The following is a 16249-nucleotide window of genomic DNA, read 5'->3' on the forward strand; positions in this document are numbered from 1 at the left end:
TTCAAGTTGTTGTTGTTGGAAGGTCAGGAAAGCTTGATATTGTTATTGGAAAAGTGTTGTTTGTTGGATAAGGGGACCGGTTTGAAGCAAATTGACAAAACCACTTTGAGGTGATTACATGGTCAGGAATTGGCGATGGGTGTTTCTAACGCAAAAATGTTATCGGATTTGCGATTTCTAAAGTTTGGGAGTGTTTTGGTTGGGATCCATTTTTGATTGATATGAAATTGTTGTGTGTGTATTGTGTATAGAGAAAGAAAAGAATGATGTAAAGAAATGAGTGTAAAAATGTGATATTTATAGGTAAAAAAAAAAGTTGTTTAAAAAATGTAGTCGTTCAACGGCTATTTCTTCTTTTCTTCTCCCATTCGTCATTCTCCATCGTTCTCCGGAGCACGAGGCTCAATGACCAAGACCGACCACGGTAAGTCGGGCGGTGTGCACATACCACTATCGTGGCCACGTAGACCATGAACTTGCTCGTGACCGGTATACCTGAAGGTCTAATGGCTCCACTCCAATTTTTAATACACGCGTGGACCCCACTTTTTGGTTTTCTCTTCCCCACAACAACAAGAATCGGCGTTGCTTAGACCATCCGTTAAACTCACCACTAACCACTATAGTGGTGGGTGTCACATCATCACCACTAACTACCACTAAACTTATGAGATACCCACCACTAAGGCACTAACCGCTCCACTCCACATCATTTTTTTTTAATTCAAAAACACAATAAAATCACATTTTTTTAAAAATTAAAAGAGAGAGAGAGAGAGAGAGAGAGAGAGAGAGAGAAAGAAAAAAAACAAACATTGATTTTTTTAACTAGTTTTTCATTAATTATAAAAATAAAAATACAAATTCAAACTACATTACTTAATTAAACTAGAATAAAAAAAACATTATATTAACTCAAATAACCTAAATTCAAAAAAAAAAACTAATCTTCGTTCATGTTGACTTGGTACAAATGATCAACGACATCTTCTCGAAGATTGAAACACGTTTCGCTGTTACGAATTTCAACAGATCGTGATAAAAATTCATTCATTACGAGTACGAACTCTTCAAGCGGGATGACGACGTCATCCGGATCATACGTGCAAATCGTTGGACCTTGATCTTCAATGATCATATTATGCGTTATAATACATGCTAGGACCATTTTTTTTAATTCTTTCCTTATCCCAAAGTCGTGTAGCGTATTTCACTACATGACACGTCTGCTTAAGGACTCCAAATGCCCTCTTGATATCCTTCCTCGATGATTCCTGTCTCTTTGTGAACAACTTTGCATTTTCACTTCGAGGAACCAAATATACATTCATTAGTGTAGAATAATCTGGGTATATCCCATCACAAAGGTAGTAACCGTATTTTTACTAATGTTCGTTCATCGTGAACCTCATATCAAGTGCTTTACCGGTCCAAATATCGTTAAAAAGTGGAGACTGACCAAGAACGTTAATGTCGTTGTTAGACCCTGCAACTCCAAAGAAAGACTGTCATATCCATAAATCCCGAGATACGACAGCTTCTAGGATTATACTTAGTTCACCTATATCTCCTCGAGTGAATTGACAACGCCATGCATTTGGACATTTTTCCCAAGCCACATGCTTACAATCTAGACTGTCAAGCATACCCGGAAATCCATGCCTCTCTTCATGAGCCGAATATAATATCTCAATATCACGTGGAGTTGGTTTACACAAATATTCTTGATGAAAAACCTCATACACACATGCGAAAAACCAATCTACACAATTAATTGCAGTCCTCTCGGATACTTTGAAGTATTCGTCAGATGCATCAAATGATATACTATATCCCAAATACCTAAGCGCAGTCGCACACTTTTGTATACTACTAAAACTCATTATTTCTCTGGCGTCAGGTTTTTGTTTGAAAAAATCATAACGGGCTTCTAAAGCATTACTAATACCTAAAAGTATAGCATTATTTAGACGGAAACGACATTCGAATGTATCATAATTGACAATTATCGGCGAAGTAATCACGTACCAATAAGTCGTGTGTGGCTTGGCGATCACGATTGACTACCGCCCTTGTACGAGCAACATTCGAACTTTTTTCATTGTGAATGTGTTGCACAACATTGAAGAAGGCTGAGATGAATTCTCCGTCATCATCCAAGTCAAAAAAATTTAACAATTCCAAATCCTCCACGTGTTTTTTGGTTTATAAAATGAGAGTAAAATGTGATGAAATGTGAAGGTTTTATTAGATTTATATAGGTATTGAGTTTTTGAAAAAAAAAATTCAAAAAATGTTCGTCGAACGGTCAAAAGAAAGGAAAATGTTTTGATTCGCCATTTCTCTTCGTCGTCCGAAACACGGAACATCACAACCACGATCGACCACTACCGGTCGGGATGGTGCGCACGGCCGTGGTCGTGGTTCACCTCAACTACGGAACCCTCCGTGCAATGTATATCAGATGGCCTTATGATCTCTTCAAGACCTCAAACAAGTCTAGATTATAGGATAGGTGCAGAAAAATCATTGCAACATAAATTATAAGACTATTAGAAGAGGTACCGGAACGGATACAAAACATTAAACGACTGTCTTTATGAACAAGTGATTATTTTCATGGATCTCCAACCACACTTTAAAAACCTAAAATCTCTAAGATTATGAAGCAACCTTCAAATTATATGAATTGGCGCTTATGGTCATTTGAAACTTTTAAAGATTGATTCTTGCAAATATCAACGTAGCTCCTGTTTAGATGAAAAAAAAAAATCAATCTTTCTTTCAAACTTAAAGACTATATTAAGTCATTCAGATATAAAATATACCTATCTTAATAAAAGAGTCATTTTATACATGTGGCAAAATTGTGACGAAAAACACTCAGTGTACTACACTGGAAAAGTATATTATCTTTTTAAGTCGTTATCCCATTAAAAAACTGTCTTCTTGTTTTTTTTTTTCCTTTTTGACATACTACCCAATCTCTAACCATATTATAATAATTCCAATCACAAAATTGTAAAACCATGTAAACATTATCTCTTCTAATTTACAATTTCGTTTAACTATCACTACATCATCCTAACACTAACAAGACACGTCACACGTCCACTAACATTCTGCTATTATCATGCAACTCAACTCTACTAATAAAAGTAAGAAGACTCGATAACAATACCAAAAAAATATATAACTTGGAAATTTGACGATTCTACCCCTATAACAGACATTACTGTGGTGGTCTAGGACGCCCTCTGCTGTACTTTTGTGGGTTTGTTTTGGCAACATCAACAACTATCATCCAACCATTTATAATCTGTATATAAAAATAAAAACAAGTTCAATAATTGCTTTAAATAATTAAATCAAACTCTAAAAAATGGGTCATGTTTTTTTAATTCGTTACCTTGCCATTCATTTCTTTAAGAGCTGCACTTGCAGCTTCCTCAGTAGTGTACTCAATAAATGCAAAACCTTTTGACCTTTTTGAGATCTTGTCCATTATAATCTTAACTGTAACATGAATTAACCAATTAGATTGTTATAGATATGAGTATAACTATCAAGTATCAACTATGTTTCATGTTCAGAGTGAAATGACATAATTACCCTCAACAAGCTCTCCAAAACCTTCAAATGCCGCACGTAAAGTTTTCTCAGATGTATAGAACGACAGACCTGTCAATTATAAAGAACGTAAGTAGATTGATATTATGAGTAAAAGAAAGTAAAAAAGTATAATATGTTGTTATTACATTTAATAACAATGGGAAATAATAATAATAACATACTTACATTTCTATAAAATAGTGCTTAAGATATGAGACATACCAGTTACAAAAAGCTTCTTTGTTTTGATATTTGTTGGTTGATTTGTTAACGAGGAATCTTGAATATTATAATCTGAAAAAGATTATAGATTGATATGTGACAAACAATCAAGAATTGATATAATATAAATTGAAAAAAGAAAATCAAAATATTAAAAATATTAAAACACCTCTATAATCTTTATCATCTGAATCGAAAGACTCATCTGGTCTAACAGATATAACACCAGGAACACCTGCAACAAACTTATAATTTACAAGAAGATAAAAACAAATATTGTAACATGAATTTACAGTATAACTTACTGGATAATTCCTTTGCATACTCATCATTGAGTTCACAACAGAATCCATAGTCAGAGTGTAAGGAAATATGATATATACACATTTGTGCATCCTTCTCACTGTTTTATTAAAATCGAATTAAAGATTAGAAGGCCAAATAAAGCAAAAAAAAAAAGGTTTCATTTTTACAAGAAAAATAGAAATACATACTTTCCCAAAACTTTGGTTAGTATCTGAGTATAATAATCAACTAAGTGTGCCCTAGTTAAGACTCCTGATGCTGGCATCTCTACACGAACAAGCCAATGCTTTGAGCTTTGGGAAGGAAATAATGGAGATAAGATTTTATTGAATGAATTTGATTCACTCTTTTCATTGCTATAACCCTTTTGTACAGAGTTGAAATCTGGATCGGGTTTGATTGATAATACCTCTGGCAAACCTGTGATTAGACACAAATAAGAAAATATTATTCTTCTTGGTTCTTCATTGTTTTAGAATATTGATATGATAGTATAAGAATTCAACATCTTCTAATTGTAAATTTGTTTGAGTTGAATTAGGAAAGAGGGTACATGCGAGCTTTTGGGAAGTTTCTTCGTCCATATCGCAGCAGAAACTAAAATGGGTGTCGCAAGAAGCATTGTATATGCAGCCTTGAGCCTCCTTCTCACTATTTGATTCAATAGAAGAACAAAAACAGAAACAAAGAAACTGAGTGAGATAATCTTTGAATTTTGATATCGAGCGTGGTTTCTAAAAAATCAAATTTGAATTGATTTACGAACGAAATACATAGCATTCCATCTGGGAAATTTATAGAAGCAACATCAATTTTGAAACCCATTCAAAGCCAAAAAGAAAAAGGGCCTTGTTCGAAAGAGGGAATAGAACATACCCACCTGCCCAAAACCCTCTCCAAAATTTTGACATAATAATCAATAACGTCTAGTTTAGAAACAGCTTGTTGCGAAGGAGGAGCCTTAACTACTACAATCCAGTTTCGTTGACCATTTGATTCGGCTAAAGATGGCGCAGTGACAGCGAAACTTGAATTCGTTTCTTCTGCTGCATATTTACTTCCTGATTTCAAACAGGTGATTGCCGTTAGGGTGATGGTGTTCTTCTGCTTGAATCTGGATATGGGTTTGCGGAATTTGAAGTTAAATTGGAGGGAAATGGACGTCTGAAATGAAGGTAAGAAAGGGATGATTGATGATTTTTGAGGGGTTGAGCAGAGTGACGAAGATAGAGCGGGCGCCATGGATGATGCCATTAGGATTTTCCTATGTTTATGGGGCTTTTTGTTTGATCTTTTTTCTTCTCACGGCCCTTTGTGCTTGGTTGGACTAATGCTCGGCGGTTAAAAAATGATTTTAGAACAAACTAAATATGGAGTATAATAACGAAAAAAAATTAGATCGAATTTTTTATAATTATTAATTATTATATTTAAAATAATTTAAAAAAAAAAGTTTAATAAACTCGTAGAAATGTTAGTTAGAGTGGTTATTTTAAATTCTTGTTTATAGGTTTGCTTAAAAGTATTTTTTAGTTTGTCAAACATAAAAAACTTAAAAACCCGAAAAATAAATTAGATTATAAGCTAGTTTAAGCATATCAAACATAGTTTTAGTTTTTCTTAAATTACAAAGGAATTATGTTAAAAAGACAACGAGCTATTAGTAATGTATGGTTTTATCTTGCAGTATGGATGAACATGGGATGGAGTCAAAACCGACCCAAGAATCCATAGTACCGAAATAGGTGGAAACTCAATACCGAGTAACGAATTGAACTAACATTACTGAGAATGGTATCAGTTTTTGGTACTAGCATTAGTTTCGATGGTACCGAATCCCGAATTTTACGATTTTAGAGTACCGAGTACCGTTTCATATGTTTAAATTCGGTACCGATACGAGATCGGGATTTGGTACTAATTGTTCATCCTTATCTTGTAGCAAAACTAATGTTACATCTTTAATGGTCATGTCCCAAGTAAGTATAAATAAGTTATTAGAGTTAAGAGTAGCTCGTATGATAAACAACTAAGCAACTCGATCGACATTTGTTGCCATATGTTCACCAGCATAGTTTCATACCTACATAAGGATCCGGAAACCGGAGAGGGATATGATATCATAAAGAGTCAAAAGGAGATCCTTCGAAGCATGTCACAGGCAGTCAATTCAAAACCACTTGAACTTTACATCCGTTCAAGATTGCAGATGACACGTCTCCGAACCCCATGTTTTGAAAATGACAACTCATATTGACTACTCTGACCACCTTCCAATTTAGAACCACATGAGGAGCCATTGGGCCAATGTGCGAAAGAGTTAAACTCTCTCTCTCTCTCTCTCTCTCTCTCTCTCTCTCTATATATATATATATATATATATATATATATATATATATATATATATATAACACCCGATCATTGCAAGTAAATTCCTTTCCTTATCTTCTAAAATTAAATGTTGAATTTTGATCGACGCAGGGCATAGATAGCCTTCTACGTGCTGCGTAGAAGGAATCTTGGAGTCGAGGCTTCAATGATCTACGCAGGGCGTAGTTGGCCAGATCCCAAACCCTAATTTCGGGGTTTTTGAGCCCTATTTAAGGTCTCCCTTGAAACCCTAACTCCATTTTTGGTGCATTGTAAGCTTAAAGAGTGTTTTTTTTAGTGCTTTTGAAGATAGAAGAAGGTGGTGGAGTTGCTTGGAAGCTTGAACCGACCTTGGATCTGGAAGTCATTTCCCCTCATTCACCTCTAGAAGGTATAAAGTTCATACATTTATGCTTCCATTGTTAGATCTATTTTTAGTGTTAAATTTATCTCATTTTTGTCCCTCAAATTAGTCCATTTGAGTGTGAGTTGTTCTAGATTTTGTAGAGTGCATTTCCAGGTGTATTTGAGGGTATTAAGTCATAAAATGTGGTTTTGGCCATTCCTAACCATCCATGCATGAGTTTTGGCCTATAGAAGTTGTCATGAGTTTAGGGTTTGTTCTTGAGCCTTGATAAGCCATGCAAGTGCATAAAGTTTGGAACTTTATCACTTAGGACATTTATTTAAACCACATCTGAGAGTTGGACGTGGTGTCCTTCTGTATTAAGCTCTTAATGGAAAGTTTGGTTTCAACGTTAGTACGCAGGGCGTACTTATGGCTACGCAGCGCGTAGCCTTGTTTTTCCCTGTAAAAAGTGATTTGATGCTCTACGCAGGGCGTAGAGGTGTTACGCATGGCGTAACCTGGCTGATGTTGAATTTTAACTTTTGACTTTTTGACCGTTGACTTTGACCAAGTTTGACTTTAGGTTAAATGGGGTAATTTGAGTGGTAGATTGGGGCTTGGTCCATGTTTGATGTTTAGGTGATATGTAGAGTTGGTATTTGGAGCAATGTTCAGTTCAACTATCTTTTGGACATTGAGGTGAGTTTTTCCTCACTGTACTCGGGGGTCGAAGGCACCAATGTCGGCCCTCTGGATTTGTATGTATCTTGGTATAAGGAATATGGTATGTTGTAGGAATTAGATAGTAGGTAGATCTATATGATTACCTAATCTGTTGGTTATTATTTGTTATTTGATTATGTGTATATGTCGACATATTATGATACTTGGGTTGAGGTGGTCCTGCTTTTTGCTGAAGGCCAAGATATTGGGGCATTCCGGATAGACTATAGGCCTTGCGAGGAGGTCCAGTCAGGTCGTAGGACCGCAGAGCGGTCCAGATAGCTTGTAGGCCTTGGGAGGAGGTCCAGTCAGGATGAAGACTCATATATGCATGGTGTTATCTGTTTAGTTTTGTGTGGTATATTGAGGGAAACTCACTAAGCTTTGACTTATAGTTTTATTTTACGGTTTCATGTACTTCAAATGATAGGGGCAGGGCGAAGGCGTGATTGTGCGCATCATCCTCAGATATTATATTAATAAAATGATTTTAAGATACTCTGTAACATCCCCATTTGGCACATATCACAATATTGTCCGCTTTTGTCTCCCGACACGAAAATTTCCCAGGGGGTCATCCATCCATGAATTGATCTCGGTCGGGCACGCGTAACTACAGAGTTCTTATGGGATTTGTTTCCCTCACGACTTTAAAATGTGTTGTGACAAGGAAGGTATCGACACCCCTTATAAGAAAACGTTTCGTTCTCCTTCCAATTCCACAACTTGGACAATCCTTTTAAGGAAACTTCCCATGGGGTCACCCATCCCTTAATTGCTCTCGCTTAGGCACGCTTAACTACAGAGTTCTTATGAAATCTGCTGCCCTCACGGCTATAAAACGTGTTGTGACAAGGAAGGTATTGACACCCCTTATAAGGAAATATTTCGTTCTCATTCCAAGTCGATGTGGGATCAGGTGCAACCCACCTTCACCCCCCATTATAGGGTTCGACGTCCATGTCGAACACGTCGACCCATGCCCTAGCTCCGATACCATTACTTGAAACATCCCAAAAGCTAAGGCTTATTTTTATCATTTTAAAATAATATAACATCCATTCTTAATAAAGTTACAACCATTTATTCATAAACCATTATTCCGAAATCATAGTTAATAAGAAGATAATACGGAATCTCAAATCATAATTCGTTAATGTGTGTGTACAATCCCGCCTTTGCAATCCGATAAGTACCTACAAAATATTTAATCCACAACTATAAGGACAAAGTTTAGTGAGTTCCCCAAATATCACATACAACACAGCACAAATAACAGCTATGGGTTATCAGCAACCCTAGAGACTACCCGAAGTCTCAATGGACAAACAGCATGCCCTGTGGGTTATTAGCAACCCCGGAGACTACCCAAAGTATCAGTACACACAGTAACACATCACAGTAACAGCAAATAAGACCCAGTTGGTTAGCACATATATACTACCACACAGGCAAGTATAGTGATAAGACTCACCTGAACTACTCAACAGAAGCCCAACAGCTACCTCAACATCGGAAAAACCAACCCATACTTCCTAAAACCAAACTGAGACCAATCCTTAGTCAAATACTCAATTCCACCCAAGTTTGCCTAAAAGTCAAACTTGTCAAAAAGTCAACGGTCAACTTAGTCAAAGTCAACATCGCGTCGTGACCATGCCTTGGTCACGTCGTGATAATGAAACGACAAAACAATCGCAATTTTGGGCATTGTCACGTTGTGACACATCCTATGTCATGTTGTGACTTCTTATCAGCAAGTCAAAATCCTCATTAAGTGCTTAATTACTTCAGACCAAGTCCCATAACATCAGATCTAGTTCCTAATTAGCTTCATAATGGATAAAGTTTCCAAATTTATCCATTACGATGGTCCAAACAACCAAGATCTAATGTTTAAGTCTCTAAAGGACCAAGAATGCATATTTCTAACTAAATCCATTAAGTCCAAGTCTCCAACCTTCAAATCTAAATCAACATGATGTATAGATGGATAAAGTTTCCAACTTTATCCATAATAATGTCTCAAGCTTCCAATATCTAAAACTTTAATACCCCAAAATGACCTAAATGACCAAGATAACTTGCATGGCTGAAAGGGAAGGCAAAAGATCAAAACTTTCCTAGTCCAAGAGGTCCATGAAAACATTCTAAACTTATCAAAAGGTGTCGGAGTCCATATCTGAAACATATAATGTTCTTGAGGCCTTGGAGAGTAATAAACTTACAAACGTTATTCCCAGTTCTCACTCAAAACACATTAAAATGTACCAAAACACCAAATACACTTATGTCACACCCCAAAACCGGAATGGCAGAAACGTTCGGGGGTGGAGGATGTCATGTCAAGTATCACGAGATATATATATATATATATATATATATATATATATATATATATATATATATATATATATATATATGGTAAGCAAGTAGTGAACAACCATTTCATTTAGAAAGAAAGTGTTTACAATGTATGTGTTCACAAAACATAGAAGTCATAAACAAATAACAAAACAAGACTTGAAGCTACAATGCTCCATCTTCTGAAGTCCCAGCACGAGCACCTGTCTAATAGTCTCCTGAGAATACAAGTTATTTGAAAGAGTTGATCAGCAATTAAGCTGGTGAGTTCATAAGATTTTAGTGATGTGAGTAAGCTGTAAAAATGTGGTTTAAAATGTATATGTAAAGTACTGTAAGCTGTAAGGTGTTGTTTTGTAAAGTTTGCATGTTCCTCTAGAAAATCATATATTTCCTACTTAAAATGGGAGTTGAGTAAAATGACACTACAAGCCTTTCTATGTGTAATAAGTGGGTACAAGTTATATATATACTTGGAGTAAAAAAACAATCGATTATGCGCCTCTGCCCTCAACCTACAACCCGATGAGGTACAATAAGTAAGGCGGATAGCACATATTCCATTGGTTATTAGATCGTTGTCATATATAACCTTGGGGTATTCACTTGTTACTCATGGAGTTATTTGTAATGGTTCCTTTATGTCTAATGGAGAGTTCCTTTTAAGAAAACCTATATTTCTTATAATAAAATATTGACTATGGTGATTACTTTTATAATAGCTTTGTTTATACTGCTATATATAATTTGGTATCGGGTAGATAATAGATTGGGTGACCTCGGTGTAAACCCACATCCAACGGGAACAGGACGTATAGCGAAGAACACACATCTTATTAGCTGTCGGATATTAGTCTTATATATAAACATAGTGTATAAACTAAGGTATTATAGAGTTAACTCACTTAAAGTCTTTAAAATTGTACTGGCTTAATAAAATTGATTAAGCCCTTAACTGGGAAATCACTAGTTTTGTATATCCAAAAGTACTGACTTTGAAACAAAAGTTTTGTACTAGAAAGAACTGTGCATTGACTATGTGTCCTATAACCTGATCCATGCCTGGTACCCTTATGATGACTTAATGTATACTAAGCATAAATATATATAGATTCGGGTAGATAATAGATTGGGTGACCTCAGTGTAAACCCACATCCAACGGGAACAGGACGTACAGCGAAGAACACACATCCTATTAGTTGTCGGAATCTACTTAGCATATATGTATCCTATAGTGTATACATTAAGGAATCATAAATTTAGCATCATGGTCCTAACTTTTTAAAAGTAGCCTTCTACCAAGACTCGATTGTTTTGAAAGCAGTCTTCTACCAAGACTCTACTGTTATGAAAGCAATCTTCTACCAAGACTCTACTGTTATGAAAGCAGTCTTCTACCAAGACTCTACCGTTCCTTTGTTAACTGAAAAGTACATTCTCCCTAGTTTATAACCTATCTCGAATAGAGAATAGATTAACCTTCAAGTGTTACTGACACTTTATGAAAGTAATGGGAGAAATGAGTACCCTGATGTCGTTTATAATGACATACGGAGGTACTATCAACCTAAAAACATATGTGTGTTTTATTACGGTCATAATGTGAAAGCTAGAACCCCTACTAACCCGCTCTCATGTATGGAGATTGAGGGAACCAAACGCGACCCGAGCAAATCCATGCAAGCCGTGTAATTCACATTAAAGTTAGATCCTGTCTGCGTGTTATCATGCTATAGCAAATTAACTTTTTAGTTATGTTCTGTTATGTTCTGTTCTGTTATTGACTCTTTGTGTGCTTCATTGTACTAGAAGTAATGAATAGAATTCTCCTAAACTATACCTATAATAGTTTACTAATGCTCTAACTGGACTGTTACTGAAAAGACTCATTTATCTACAAAGTTATGCTTATACTTTAAAATGGAGTTTTGTATAACTATAAAGTAACATAACCTTTAGAAGAGTTTTGAAATGTTTTAACAACTTATAAATAACATAAGTAACATTTTGAAATAATGTTTAACAATAAATAATTACACAATTATCATTGTGTTCAACTTGTATCCCCCCCTTAAAATAATTAAAATAGTTAAAAGATTCATTACGGGGTATGAACTCACCTGATGTGGGTGATTCAAACGGGTATGCGCGTACGGATGAGAAGTTCCACGAATGAAGTTCCGAGACACAATAAGTCCTAAATGATATTTAAGGACACATAATGACATGAATATAGTTTATAAACAACTATATGAAAGGAAACACCTTCCGGGACTAGGAAACACCTTAACCAAGTGTTAGAATCACATGTGATTCAAACTAGGAGGGTATAAAGGCACTTATATGAGTTTACTACCATGAGTTCACGCCCCAAGGGAGTTTACGGCCGTAAACTCATGGTTACTCATGGGTTATTGTTAGTTTGAAGTCTAGGGAATTATTTAGGGACATTAGCTTTAACCTAGGATAAGAAAGACCACTTCTTTTGGCACTTTTGGGGTGTTCACGGCCCAAATGAGTTTACTACCATAAACTCATGGCCAAATATGTTTATGAGGGTCCTAAAGGTCATAAAGAAGCATTCTAAATTCATGCCTAAGCCCTTGGAAGTGTTTGTGGCATCAAAACACCTCTATTTTGAGTTTACGGCCCATGGACCATTTGGTCATGTGTTTGCGGCCGTAAACACTTATGGGAGATGATATTTTGGTTGTTTTGGGTCCCAAACACATCTAGGTAAATTTCTATGCTTGTCTCTTGGGTTATGGAAGGCATTTAGGGAATTTTGGCACCCTAAAATGGAGTTCACGGCCCAAGAACTTCCTTGGCTGTGAACTCACTTTTGGTCCTTGATTTTAATTGATTTTGATGCCTAAACATGTCAAGATTTGTCCCATGTTTGGTTTCCAAGGTCTAGGGGTCATTGGGCACACTTTGGCCCTTGAAATGGAGTTTACTCCCCAAGGTGTTCTTGGGCGGTAAACTCATAGATCTTGGTGTTTTCCTATGATTTCTAGTGTATTAAGCATATATAAAGCTTTAAAACAACACTAGATAGAAGTACTCACTTTCCGGAACAAAAGTTCGAAGATCCTTGAGAGAGAGTTTGGCTTTTCTCTAGTTGGAATTGTAACTAATGAATAATTTGGTTCAGAATTCTATATATAGTCCTGGGATTTTTTTGGCAAAAAATATTTTATTCCCGGAAAGAACTCTAATATCATAGAGTTTTGGAATAACAGAATTGCACAAGACCCAAGTGCAACCTCTCTCCTGATATCTCCTTAAGTGTAAATCCTGAGTTGCTCAAACTTGTCCCAAGAGTTTGAAAGTTAGCAGAAACAGACTTGGCTTCTATTGAAGTGGAAATTTTTGGGTTGTCACAACTTAGATCCAAAGATGAAATGGAATAAAGCTTGGAACTTTATAACTTACGTAGGTCTAGAAGGTAGATGAAAGTTGAGATCTTCAATTGCCAAGCTTCAAGGATCAATCTTTCATGAAAACATTGCTCCAAAACCACCGAACACTCCAAAAATGGATGAGAGGGGAGAGGGGAGGCTTAAATATTGAAATGGAGACTACGGTTTCTCCCAAGAGGTTCTAGATATGATGGAGGCTAAGAAAATACCCTAAAACATTAATCCTTACCTTTAAATACCTTGAAAACCCTAAATATTTCATGGGCTTTGGGCTGCACATTTTCTCATGTCGTGAGAATATATTCTCACCTCATGAGGATTCTCACGTCGTGAGAATTACTTCTCACCCCGTGAGAACAGGTTTTCACCCAATTTCACTCTAACTTCAAACAGTCATAACGTCTTCGCTTCAACTCTATTTTCGGTGTTTGTTATATGCACGAAAATGTATTGAGGAGCCCCATAACTCTATCTAATTACATTTGACTTTAAACACACCGAACTAAAATCAATGATTCGTGAAAGAAGCCTGAAACATCATTTTTCCCATTTTACCCTTTGACTCCAAAACACAAACCAAGAGCTTGGAACACATAACCAATATTATCCACATCCAATAAGGTCTAAACCCTATTTCATTGAAGCCCAAAGCCTCTACTTGATCCATTTATTATTCATAATCTCGAAATAAGAAACTTCTCGAAATAGGATGTTACATACTCTGATTCATGACTATGGCTTTTGGAACACATGTTTTGTATGAATTATGAATTATTATATGGTTTTGAAAATGAAAATTTTTACTATGATTTTTAGGATGTTACAATATATATATATATATATATATATATATATATACACACACACACACACACAAGGTTCTAAAAGGCGTGAGGCGTGGCGTGGCGGCAAGGCCAAGCCTCAAGCTTAACGAGTTATGGCGAGCCATGGCGTTTTTCAAGGCGACGATTTTGTATTAATTTATAATTATATTACCGCATAAATATAAATTTATATCAAATATACCTAGTTTTTAGAAGTGTCTCAAACGAAAGTTAATAAAAAAAAACACAATATTTGTATGTCCGATTAGAAAAGGTATAAAAAAGAGAAAAAAACGTGTCTCAAACGAAAAAACATGCGCCATAACGCGTCATGGCACGCCATATCACACCTTGCCACGCGCCACGCCTAACAGCAACATTATGAAGCTTTTCGTAACGGCGACGCCACGCCTCACGCCATGGCGCGCCTTTTAGAACACTGTATATATATATATATATATATATATATATATATATATATATATATCATCCTCAAATTCACATACACATACACTTATATATATATATATATATATATATATATATATATATATATATATATATATATATATATATATATATATATATAAGTGTATGTGTATGTGAATTTGAGGATGATATAGATGATAGTAAGACAAAACACCATCATTTTGGGGTATATCTTCCCCATTATGCATGACAAATCTTGTATACAAAGAAAGACCTTCAATTTCACTCAAACCAACATCAAATATCATAAAGATGTTATGTAAATGCAAAGAAAATATAAGGATATATTTGGGATTAAAAGGTGTAAAGAATGGATTTGAACTTTTAAGTCTTGTAATTTGCAAAAGACAAGTCTAAGACTAAATGTCATGGAAAACATTGTCCATGGAGTAATAGAACTGTATTAGTTAAATATGTTAATTTATTCCAAGTTTGAGTATTATAGGATAAACAAACATGTGTACAAACTCAAATGCATATCAACCATCACCAAGTGAGCAAACAAGTGTTGATACATTTATTAAAAGACATGATGGTTGGTAATAATAAGAGTATATACCATCAAAACGATATTATTCTAAATTTAAATTATCAGTATGAAATGGACATTTTCTACGCTCAACTTGGTGTGTTGAGTGTGAGGCATTAAAACCTTTAAACAGGGACACCAAAAAAAACTAGTTTGTGCAACTTCAACGTATTGTCATAATCTAAAGAAAAGAAATGAAGGCATCATAGCACACATCAAGACACGTGAGCAAAGCTAGTTCCAGCTAGTCTTCATCGCCACTAGTTTTGTGGTAAGATTCAACTTTATTACAACATATACATAATATGTATATCATATTAAATATTGTGTAACTCCTATCTTTTGTAGATTCAGGTGTTTGTTACAATCTTGCGATGAGTACTTATTATAGGTATTGCCCATTTAAAGGGGAAATGCATGGGAACGTTGATCCTAGCAATAACGTGGATGGACAAAACCAAATATTGCCACTATATCATAGAGTGGAGAAGATAGAAAATATGCAGTCATAGGTTCATAATAACGATAATGAACTTAAACATAAGTTATACTTAAAGTACGGTAAGCATAACTTAACTTACAGATGATTTAGCGAGAAACCGGACTTTACGCAGACAGAGCTTCTAAGCCAAAATCTCTACTTCTCAGAGCTTTCTTAAACTCCAGAACTCCGCTACTAACACCTACGAAGTGCTAGAGAAAGTTCTTGGGACCTTGGGATGGTTTTGGAAGAGTTTGGATGGAAATGTGTGAAGAAAGGAGTAAAATTCGACTTCTATTTATAGGATCCTAGTAGCCTAGTATCCTGAGCATACTCTAATTACGCTGGGTGTAATGGGTGCCATGGGTCATCATCAGATCGCAAGCCTTGGGGAGGAAGGTGTGGTGCCAAATCGCGACACGTGTCGCCTTCTTGCTAATCCATAAATTAATTATCTTGTAAAATCTATAACTTTTGCATATAAGCTCCATTTTTAATGTTCGTTATATCCATATGTAGCTATCGACGAGATCTACAACTTCCGTTTAGACTCTGTC

General features: G+C 35.6%; 1 protein-coding gene across 2 annotated transcripts; it reads right to left on the bottom strand.

The window, feature by feature from the left end:
* Positions 1 to 2996: 2996 nt before the first annotated feature.
* Positions 2997 to 5455, bottom strand: LOC145071002 (RNA-binding (RRM/RBD/RNP motifs) family protein). 2 transcript variants are annotated; one of them, XM_079017949.1, is made up of 9 exons: positions 5021 to 5455; positions 4694 to 4791; positions 4329 to 4560; positions 4140 to 4237; positions 4004 to 4069; positions 3835 to 3906; positions 3613 to 3681; positions 3410 to 3516; positions 2997 to 3319 (listed from the first exon to the last, which is right to left on the bottom strand). In XM_079017949.1, exons 1-9 carry the CDS (start codon positions 5392 to 5394, stop codon positions 3233 to 3235), a joined length of 1203 nt encoding a protein of 400 aa, XP_078874075.1. In that variant the 5' UTR covers positions 5395 to 5455; the 3' UTR covers positions 2997 to 3232. The 2 variants fall into 2 exon arrangements, with proteins under 2 accessions (XP_078874075.1, XP_078874076.1); XM_079017950.1 differs by having other exon boundaries at positions 5017 to 5198.
* Positions 5456 to 16249: the final 10794 nt, after the last annotated feature.

Source organism: Lactuca serriola, chromosome 8 (genome assembly GCF_051521515.1).
Source record: "Lactuca serriola cultivar US96UC23 chromosome 8, Lser_US96UC23_V15, whole genome shotgun sequence".
Lineage (NCBI taxonomy): Eukaryota > Viridiplantae > Streptophyta > Magnoliopsida > Asterales > Asteraceae > Lactuca > Lactuca serriola.